The sequence below is a fragment of the Echinops telfairi genome, unplaced genomic scaffold, assembly GCF_000313985.2.
Source record: "Echinops telfairi isolate 266 unplaced genomic scaffold, ASM31398v2 ScPeMD7_655;HRSCAF=1070, whole genome shotgun sequence".
Classification (NCBI taxonomy): Eukaryota; Metazoa; Chordata; class Mammalia; order Afrosoricida; family Tenrecidae; genus Echinops; species Echinops telfairi.
This window is the reverse complement of record NW_022104553.1, coordinates 20,289,406-20,300,796: the sequence shown is the minus strand read 5'-3', so window position 1 is coordinate 20,300,796 and position 11,391 is coordinate 20,289,406. Positions and strand designations below refer to the sequence as shown.

The 11,391-nt window shown below is 47.8% G+C and overlaps 1 protein-coding gene across 1 annotated transcript in view; it reads right to left on the bottom strand.

The window, feature by feature from the left end:
• Nucleotides 1-685, bottom strand: part of LOC101641548 (kallikrein-13) — an 84,612-nt gene extending 83,927 nt beyond the window's left edge. The window contains exon 1 of the mRNA XM_045292425.1: nt 649-685. Coding sequence (XP_045148360.1) covers nt 649-685 — 37 coding nt within the window. The remainder of the gene's footprint in view (nt 1-648) is intronic.
• Nucleotides 686-11,391: the final 10,706 nt, after the last annotated feature.

The following is an 11,391-nucleotide window of genomic DNA, read 5'->3' as shown; positions in this document are numbered from 1 at the left end:
ACGTCTTGGAGTGATCTGCCAGACTCTTAGCGACATTACAGGACACAGTAGAACTACCCCATAGAGTGTTTAAAGTTGTAATGTGTACAGTAGCAGATTGCCACATCTTTCGCTCTCCAAGGGGCTGCTGGATAGACCCACGGACAGTATCTGTAGCAGCCGAGCACTTAACCAACGCACCTTCAGGGCTCCTGGTGTTCTGTCAGGTTCTGTTCGAACCTAAACCAAGCCCGTGCCATAGAGTCCATTGACTTAGAGCCACTCTTTAAAGGAGCCCTCGTGGCATAGTGGTTACTTGTTAGGCTGCTAAGTGCAAGGTCAGCAGTTTGAAACCAGCAGTCACAGCGAGAGAAAGATGAGGCTTTCTACTTCCCTAAAGAGTTACAATCTTGGAAACCCACGGGTTCCCCCAGACTGTCAAACTTTACGAGTCTAGAAAGCTTCATCTTTCCCCCCGCGGAGCACCTGGTAGTTTCTGATTGCTGGCTTTGCAGTTAACAGCCCAAGGTGTAAGTAACCACGATGACACCAGGGCTCCTTCTACCAAAGTTTCTAGAAGGGGGGATTTCAAAGGGGTGATGTGCATCCAACATTAGGGGGTGGGGGTAACAAAAGCACATGTGAAGGCTTGGAGGACTCTGAGTGTACCTGCCTCTAGCTCGTGCATGTGTTTGGTGTTCACCATGAGGATGTCAGACAGGGAGCCAGTTAAACTCGGATGGAGCTAGAGGTGGAGCCCCAGGTTGGGTGGTAGGTGACAGAGGTCTTGACAGGACCAGGACACCCAAGAAATTTCTGCTTCAGAGACTCAGGGATTCAAAAGCTCAGATCCCCTGAGTCTCAGGAGTCCCTAAGACCAAGATGATGGGGACCCCACGTTTCCAGGGATCCAGGTGTCTGGAGACCCAGATGGGCTCCAGGGGAGGAGTCAAAGAGAGGGATTAGTCTCAGACTAATCTCTTCTACTCAGACCTCTCTTCTACTCCTCTGCAGGAGCCCACAGGCTCTGAGGCCAAGAGAACCGGGGCCCTACACACCCCTCAATAGAACGGGGATTGGAGAGTCTCACTCATCCAAGACTGAGAACCTTGGAGGCTTTCAGAGACTTAAACACTTGGGATAGAGGAGTCCAAAGATTAAAATATTGGAGATCTAGGAATCTGGGCATCCTAGACCAGGAAAGTCAGATTTTAAAAGCAGGACTGTGGTAGTTAACAGAAGATATAGAAAAGTGTTGGGGGTGGAGTCTAGCCTGTCAATCAGGCCACAACTGATGACCTCACCTGGAAGTGCAACTGAGATATATAACTCTTGGTGATGGAACCTCCATCCTATGTGTGTTAGTCTGGGTTGACTAGAGAAACAAATTCATAGACACTCATATGTGTACGGGAAAGAGGTTTATATACAAGAGCAATTGAATTTTGAGAAAACATCCCAGCCCAGTCCAGATCAAATCCATAAGTCTGATATTATCCCATATGTCTGATATCAAGCTATAAAGTCCTCTTCAGATTCATGCAACTCATGCAATGACGCTGAATGCAGGAAGATCACAGGCCAGTGGGTGGACAGTCTTGCGGATCCAGTGGCAGTGGCAGCATCTGTGCTGTCAGGGGTCTCCATGTGCCTCCTCCAGCTCAGGGCACTAGAATAGCTCCTTGTGTCTTGTCAGTTGCAATGTCTCCCAGGGAGTGAGCATGTGTCCCGCCTGCAGCGAACTACTTGTCTCCTTAGCACCTCCAAACAGAGGTCATTAAGCTACGACCTGATTGACAGGCCAGACTCCACCCCTCCACTCTTAAGTCTCAAATTGACAACAGATTATGTACCTACCACACTATATTCTTAAAACAATGGGGGTCCTTTCGATGCTAATTCAATGAGTCTTGACACTTTCCCTTGAAGGTGTCTCAATTCACTTCCTCTTTGAATAGTCTCTCAATATCTATACCAGATCAGATTAGATCCTCTTTTGCTCCAAAGAGTGTCAGCTCAGCCGCCTGTCTATTCTCTTCACCTCAGTCTTCCCCACTGTGTTAGACAGGGTTCTCTAGAGAGATAAAACCAAATTGCTGATACTTTAATATATTCATGTATAAAGATAAGTAGATATAGAACAAGGAATGAACTGTTAAATCATATACAGTTAAATATATAATACAAGCAAGAAACAGGTAAATTATAAAGCACTACAAATGGCTCAATTCAACTCACTGCCGTGAGAGAGAAGTGAGAGACTAGCAGTCCTTCCAGTCCAGTCTGCTGCCAGATCTTCCTCTATTTATAGAGAGAGCTAGGCTATGTCAGCACAGCAGCCAATCAGAAGGCAGGTCACCAACTGCCAGCCAGGTCACCAACTGCCAGTCCCCAGCTCCAGCGATGTCTTAAAGGGACCTCAACTTACAGCGACACAGTCCACAGGCTAGGCATCCCACAGGTGGTGTAGCCTTTAAATTGAGGCACAGGACAAGCAAGGCAGCCGCACACTGGTCCGATGATCACAGAGCGAGAGACAAGACAGGCGAGACTCACCAAGGCATTTATCCTCTCTGCCCTTCAGTTAATCCCACTTGTGTTCATCTGCCAGGCTGGCACAATAAACTATCTCACCCACTCCCTGCAGTCTTCTTCACATCAGCTTAGAGCGATATTTCATCACCACAAGGACAGACCCCGTCCTTCCCCCGCCCCAAGTCCTTCAGTGGCTCATCAAAGCTTTCAAGAAACAAAACAAAACAAAAAACCTCATCGACACATTGGACAGCTGAATGCTGCCAGATCAGAATCCATTCATTCCTCCCATGTCATCACGCTTTGACATCTCTAGGGCCATTCCGCTAACTGTCTTCGCCCACTGCCCATGTCTGAGTACTCATTACATGGTAGCCTGGTTCTGGTGATGGGTGAGATAGGCCTCTCAGCCGTGTCCTCCCACATTTATCTGCCCGTGTCCAGCGCTGGGACCCTGGGCTGTACTTTCTGACAGCTTATTTCAAGCAACAGTCCCCAGGCAGTGAGCTTAAGATCGACTCTTGGCTGAAATTGGAGACTACTAAAAAGATGTTTACTTGTGTCGTATTGACTATGCCAAGGCTTTTGACTGTGTGGATCATAGCAAACCATGGATAACATTGCAAACCATGGGAATCCCAGAACACTTCGTGTGTTCAGATGGAGCCTGTACATACATCAGTCATTCACACAATACACGGGGATACCGAATGGCTTAAAATCATAAAAGGTGTGTGTGTGGCCTTACATAATCTCATGTCAACTTGAGGATATTAAGAGTGACAGGGTGGATTCTAGCCTGATCATGAGAATTCTGGGAACTTCCCCTCCATTTTCTCCTGGGAGACAGACTACACACTCTCTCCCTGTTACACATTCCTGTTGACAAGGTACTTCGAGCCATGCTGATGGCAGCTAGAATCCTGAGATGCTTCCACCGACACTGGATCCACAAGACTTCTCACTCACCGGCCTGTGATCTTCCTGTACTTGGCATCATTGCATGTGCTGCATGGGTCTGAAGAGGGACTTATAGATTAGTATCAGACATATGGCTTAATGTTGGGCATATGGACTTGATCTGGAATGGGCTGGGATGCTTTCTTGATATACAATTACTTTGATATAAAGCTTTTCCATGTATATGTGTGTTAGTCTGGGATAGACTAGAGAAACAAATCCATAGACACTCATATGTGTAAAAGAAAGAGCCTTTTATAAAAGAGTAGTTGAATCTTGAAAACATCCCAGCCCAGTCCAGATCAAGTCCATAAGTCTGAAAGTAGTCCCTGTGTCTGATACCAATCTATAAATTCCTCTTCAGACTCATGCAACACATGCAATGATGCCAAATTCAGGAAGATCACAGGCCAGAGGGTGAAAAGTTTTGTGGATCCAGTGGCAGTGGAAGCATCTCAGTGCTGGCAGGGGTCTCCATGTGGCTCCTCCAGCTCAGGGCACTAGGTAGCTCCATGTGTCTTATCAGCTGTAATGTCTTCCAGAGAGTGAGCCTGTGTTCCTCCTCCAGCAAGCTACTTATCTCCTTACCTCCTCCAAGTGAGGTCATCAAGCTACTACCTGATTGACAGGCTAAACTCCACCCCTTAACTCTGAATCCTCAAACTGACACCAGATTATGTTAAACACACACACACACACACACATAGATAGATAGGTAAACAAGCGGCCATCTAGCTCAGAAGCAACAAAGCCCACATGGAAGAAGCACACCAGCCTGTGTGATCATGTGGTGTCAAAGAGATCACTGAAGACAAATGGGTGCATAAGCAAATATGGCGAAGAAAGCTGATGGTGTCCGGCTATCAAAAAGTATAGCATCTGGGGTCTTAAAGGCTTGAAGGTAATCAAGCTCAGAAACAACAAAGCCCACATGGAAGAAGCACACCAGCCTATGCAACAACGAGGTGTCAAAGGGATCATAAGGCATCATCAGAACAAAAAATCTTACCATAGTGAATGATGGGGAGAGTACGGAGTGGAAACCCAAAGCCCATTTGTAGGCCACTGGAGATCCCCTTGCAGAGGGTTCTCGGGGAGGAGATGAGCCAGTCAGGGTGCGATGTAACAATGATGAGAAATACAACTTTCCTTTAGTTCCTAAATGTTTCCTCCTCGCTCCCACTACCATGACTCGAATTCGACCTTGCAAGTCTGGCTAGACCAGAGGATGTACACTGGTACAGATAGGAACTGAAAATCCAGGGAATCCAGGGTGGGTGAGCCCTACAGGACCAGTGGTGTGAGTGGCAAAACAGGGAGGGTAGAGGGAGAGTGGGTAGGAAAGAGGGAACCGATTACAAGGAACTATATGTGACCTCCTCCCTGGGGGACAGACAACCGGAAAGTGGATGAAGAGAGACGTCGGACAGGGCAAGATATGACAAAATACCAATTTCTAAACTATCAAGGACTCATGAGGGAGGGGGGAACGGGGGAGAGAGGGGAAAAATGAGGACCTAATGCCAAGGGTTTAAGTGGAGAGAAAATGTTTTGAGAATGATGAGGACAATGAATGTGCAAATGCGCTTTACACAATTGATGTGTGTGGATTGTGATAAGAGTTGTATGAGCCCCTAATAAAATGATTTTAAAAAAAAAGAAAGATAGATAGATAGTTGGGGCAATCTTGCTTGCTGAAAGCAAAGAAGACTTGAAGCACTTCTTGAAGAGAAAGACTACAGACCAGTATAGCATGACTCTACCTCAATGTCACGAAAACAACAATTCTCACAATGGCACCCATAGAGAACATGGTGGTAAAGGGAGAAAAGGTTCATGGTGTCAAGGATTTCACTTTCCTTGGGTCTACCATCAACACGCATGGAAGCACCAATCAAGAAATCAACCAGGGGGTTGATCCAACCAAGGCCCAGCACAGCGCCGATGAAACACACAGCATTCCTTTAGTTCTTTAATGCTTCCCCCCCTCCCTCATGATCCTGACCCCAGTTCTACCTGACAAACCCTGCTAGACCGGAGCATGTACACTGGTACAGATAAGAGCTCTCGACACACGGAATCCAGGACAGAGAAACCCTTCAGGAACAGTCATGGGAACAGTGACATTATCAAGATCGGGGAGGATTGGGGGAGGTGAGAGAAAGGGGGAACCGATAGCAGTGATGGATGTATAACCAGCCCCCCACCCCCCGGGGCATGAACAGCAGAAACGTGGGTTAAGGGATACAGTGGACTGGGTAAGATATAAAATAATAATAATGTGTGATTTATCAAGGGTTCCCGAGGATGGGAGGGTGGGCAAGGGAGGGAAAAAAAGAGGAGTTGATAATGAGGGCTCAAGTGGAAAGATAATGTTTTGAAAATGACTATGGCAACATATGTCCAAGTTTGATGTAACTGATTTATGGATTGTTATACTTTCTGTAAGAGCCCCCAATAAAATGATTAAAATAAAAAATCATCTGGGGGTGGGGAAGGGGAGCTGATAGCAATGATGACTCTGTAACCCCGCTCAAGGGGGATGAAGAACAGAACTGCAGAATGGTGTAAGATATGGGGAGGGGAGGGGACAAAGAGGAGCTGGTATCAAAGAGTTCAAGAACAAAGAGAATGCTTTGAAACTGATGGTGGTAGCAACTGTACCGCGATGCTTTGTGCTAGTCTGGGTAGACTAGAGAAACAAATCCATGGACACACATATGTGTATAAGAAAGAAATTTATATACAAGAGGAATTGAACATTGAAAAAGCATCCCAACCCAGTCCTGTCCAAGTCCAGAAATCTGATACTAGCCCATATGTCTGATGCCAATCTATAAAGTCCTCTTCAGACTCACGAAACACATGCAATGATGCTGAATGCAGGACAATCACAGGCCAGTGGGTAGGAAGTCTTTGGATCCAGTGGCGTTGGCAGGGGTCTCCACATGGCTTCACCGGCTTCAGAGGTCTGGTTGCATCAGGGTAGGTCCATGTGGCTTCTCCAATATAGTGCACTAGTGTGGTTCCATGTGTCTTGTCAGCTGCAATGTCTCCCAGGGAGTGAGCAGTCTCCCACCTCCAAGGAGAAAGGACCAGATTTCCCAGAATTCTCAGGAGGAGGCCACGCCCACACAGAGGCCTCGCTGGCTATGATCAGATTGACAAGCTAGGCTCCACCCCTACACTCTTAATCCTCAAACTGACAAAAGATTGTGTATCTACCACATGCTTGATCTAATTGAATTAGGCACTGTGATTCCCATCTGTAAGGGCTCCCAGTAAAGTGATTCAAAAAGAAGAAAGAAATAATTCAACCAGAGTGCAGGGATTGATTGATTGATTTTGTGTGTGTGTGTGTGTGAGAGAGAGAGAGAGAGAGAGAGAGAGAGAGAGCTGGGGAGCCCGGTCCCTTTGTGCACTCGCAGTGGGAGTGGGCCCTCCTTAGTCACTTCCCTCCATCCCTGCACCCCACTTGGGCCCAGAGCCGCCCCCACCTCCCCATTCCCCGGCTTCTGAGTGGGCGCGGTGGAGACCTCCTTGGTCGTGATGGTCTTCTCCCAGGAGAGGAGGAGAGGCTCCCAGGACCTTGAGGCGCTGGGGCGCTTCGCGGCCAGCTAGGGGCTGGAGGGCCAGGCTGGGGGCTGCGGATGGAGAGAGGCAGATGGAGAAGGCACCGGCCCACCTGTGCCAGTGAAGGAGAACGGGGAGCCCGGCCGCTGGTAGCATCCTCTCTGAAGTGCTCTGGAAGACCGTGGGCGCGGGTGGCACCCCAGAGCCCACCTGAGGGCTGCTGGCTGAGGCCTGGTGGTTCAATCCCTCCCCTCCCCAACCTTCCTTCTCCAGTCACAAGCTCACCCACAAACAAGGAGGACAGACCCCAGAGGAGTGTGCAGCTGTGGCCAACCCCATGCAAGACCCATAGTCAGACCTGTCTAAATAAAACCTTTTAAATTTCTTCTCTCTCTCTTAAAATTAGATAGATAGATACAGATATTTATTCTTGTTTATTTACCATTTACATTTAAAAAGTCAGTTTGGGCCATGCCATAGTCAGAGTATCTACCTCTATAGGATAGGCACGGGAGGCATGCCCCCGAGGAGAGAGCAGGGGGACCAAGGGTCCCTGGGAGACCTGGGAGGTGAGGGCAGTTGGGGAAGGGGGTGGAGAGCAGGCTGCGCCTTAGACAGGGGAACAACTGGGGTGCTGGAGTAATAACAAGGAGGAGATGGGGATCCCAGAGGAAGGGTGGGGGGAGGGGTGTCGGAGCAACAGCAAACTAGCTAAGAGGAGGTACCAAGGTAATAAGGGGAAAGTGGCAGTGGACAGGAGGAAGGTAAAGGAAACAGAGGAAGGACCTAGGAAGCAAAGCAATGGATAGAGGAATAAACCTAGCGGCGTACACATGCAAATACATCAATCCACAAAAATAGAGGTATTGGCCCATGTACATATACTTATACGGCAATACACTGAGGTGGGGTATGGACTTTGGGCCTCTGCTCATCCCCTCCCTCAATACAAGAACACGTTGTTCTAACCAATTGGCAGTCTGAGATATTCACCCTCCCAACACGATCGCTGAAGACAAAATGGGTGCATAAGCAAATGTGGTGAAGAAGGCAGATGGTGCCCAGCTGGGGTCTTAAAGGCTTGAAGTTATACAGCTGCCATTCAGCAGTGAAGCAACAAGTCCACATGGAAGAAGCACACTGTTGGTGTGATCATGAGGAGTCATAGGAACCAGGAAATAGGCATCAGCAGACACACAACAAACAAAAAATGTATTGTTGAGAATGAGGGGGGCTGGAGCGGAGGTCCAAAGCCCATCTGTAGACAGTGGAACAATCTCCCCACAGAGGGCCCACAGGGAAGGGATGAGTCACCAGGGTGCAGTAAAGTATCGATGAAACACACTATAGTCCTCTGGTTCCTTGAGGTTTCCTCACACACACACCCCCCAACTACCATGATCCCAGTGCGGCTTCTCAATTCAGACTAGACCGGAACATGTACACAGGTACAGAAAGGGATGGGAGCTCACGACACACAGAATCCAGGAATAGGAGTGGGAATAGTGATACCAGAAGGGTAGGGGGAAGAGGGAGAGGAAGGGAGTAAGGGGAGCTGATCGCAGTGATAGACACAGAACCATGCACCCCTCTACAGGGGGAAGAACAGCAGAAAACATGGGGGAAGGGAGACAGCAGTCAGTATGAGAGATGAAAATGATAACAATGTACAATCTATCACTGTAGCTCCATGTGGCTTGTCAACAGGAATGTCTCGCAGGGAGAGTTCCATTTCTGGCCTGGAGTCAGAGCCCTGGAGCTGGAGAAGCCACGTGAAGACCCACACCAGTGCTAAGATGCTTCCACTGCCACTGGAGCCACAAGACGTTCCACCCACTAGCCTGTGACCTTCCTGCATTTGGAGTCATCGCATGTGTTGTGTGAGTCTGAAGAGGACTTTATAGACTGGTATTGGACATAGGGGCTAATATCAGACTGATGGATTGATCTGGACTGGGCTGGGATGTTTTCTTCATATACAATTACTCATTGATATAAAGCTCTCTCCTACACACCTATGAGTGTCTATGGATTTGTTTTGCTAGTCAACCCAGACTAACACAACCACGGACTGCCAGAAGAACAATCAAATCGGTCTTGGAAGAAGTACAGCCAGAACACTCCTTAGAAACAATGATGTCAAGACAGCCTCATGTCCTTTGAAGATCTTATCAGAGGGGCCAGTCCCTGGAGAAGGATGTCTGTCATGCTTGGTAAAATAGTGGGAAATTCCTCAGGTCAGATGCACCAGCACTATTTTGCTGCTTTTGTTGTTCTTATTCTGTGTTGATGGATATTGGGTCTGTTTCCACTCTCAAGTCTCCTCCATGTCTGAACCTGAGGTGTCACGAAACATCTTTACGTCTATTTTTTTTTTTTACTTTTTAAAAATGTATTTCTTTATTTTTAAAATAAAAGTATTTTATTTGATTTAGTTTTAAAATAAAATAAAACTATTTTTTATTTTAAAATAAAAGTATTGGAGGCTCTTACATATCTTATCACAATCCATACATTCATCCAGTGTGTCAAGCACATTTGCACATATGCTGCCATCATCATTTTCAAAGGATTCTCTTTCCACTTGAGCCCCTGATATCAGCTCCCCATTTCTTTCCCCTCCCTCCCCTGCCCGCCCTCCCTCATGAACCCTTGATAAGTTATAGATTATTTTCCCCATATCTTGCATCGTCCTCCTGTCTCCCAGATGTCTTAAATATGAGTGTAGAGAATTTGTCCACATACACTCTCTGCCTGGTTCTCAGTTTCCCACAGAAAATATCACAGCCCTACTCTGTATCACAGTGGAGAATCCCTACCTTACAATAGGGCAGGACCATGTTTGTTTTCGGGGGTGGGGATGGGGGGGTGATGGGGGGAGGGTGGAAGTTCTGGGGACTTTTTTTTAGCGACTAGATAGCTGTTATGGGTCCAATGTTGTCTCTCAAGGACGTGTGTTAATGATCTTGTTGACCTAGCGTGGACTTCCACGGCCACCCATAGCCTTCTGCAAACAGAATCTCACAATCTAACCTCTGATCCTATTGCTTCCTGCAATTTTGGATTATTTGATTTACAATCATTGGGTCCCAGATGTTGGTAGGAAAGAAGCCTCTGATGGTTTTCCTCTAACCATGTGTGAGGGATGGTTACCAAACAGTAGTGGAGATATGGCAATGGTAGACTGTGAGAAACAGAAAGATTTCTCCCAAGTCATCACCCCCAAATATATGTTAGACTTAGGACACTGCTTGCAGCTAATGGTCAATGATGGTCAAGTTACTTCCCTGAAGGCAGTCAGTTACCAGACTGCTGTCTGGTCCCACCACAAGAGGGGCCCACTCCCTGCTGTTAAGGACAATGGGCTACTTCTCCCTAAAGGCTTGTGACCATTAGTCTGGTCCCTGTGGGTGGGGTTGAGGCTGAGGTGAGCATGCTACTATGAAATGTGTCTGACTCCATTATTTCACTCTCTCTTCTATCTCTCATGCTGTGTATGACTTTACTAGAATCTTTACTTATTATCGCTGTACACTTGTGCCTCGCGGACCCGTGATGATGTGTTAGGGGCTGGTTAACCCTGACAGTAGATGAAAATCGTAAATCTGACTTAAACGGTTAAAACCTGGTCACTTGATCTCCCCTCTGATACACTTTGGGCTAGATCTGGTTTTCAAGATTTTCAGTGTTTTTCTTCATCTTGGGGTGTATCTGTGATGTATTTTGTCATTGTGGGTAACCTTCTTAAATCATGGTTTGGGGGTGCATGAAACCCAGGGTGGATGAAACTATAGAGACAACAAGTAGAATAAGGGTTCCTGGGTGGGTGGGGGCAGGGTGGTGGTGGTGATGGTGGAGGTGGAGGTGGTTGTGGAGGTGGAGGTGGTGGAGGTGGTGGTGGTGGTGGTGGTGGAGGTGGAGGTGGAGGTGGTGGTGGAGGTGGAGATGGAGGAGGAAGAGGAGGAGGTGTAGCTTGTGGTGATGCTCTCTAGGCCCCTCTCTGACATCTTCCCAATGGTTCCCCAGACCAATGGCCAAAAGATTAAGGTCTGTGTGAGCAGGACTGCCGGGCCGGGCCACACAGGATGGCCTCCAGGATCATGGCCTGGCTCTGGTTAGCGCCTCTATTTTAATGGATCGTTGTCTTTTCATGGGGGACTTTTGGAGCATGCCGAAACAGCCTGTGGAAGTTCCCTGGTCCCCTTCATCTCGGGGATGAAAGGGTGTCTAGTGTTCTTTTTGTAACCTCGGAGTGGCTAGCTGGAGGGTGGAGCCCTCTCTGGGGAGGAGCTGGAGCCCAGATCTGTGCTCTAGATGCGCGATGGGCTCTGGGCCTGGACCTTG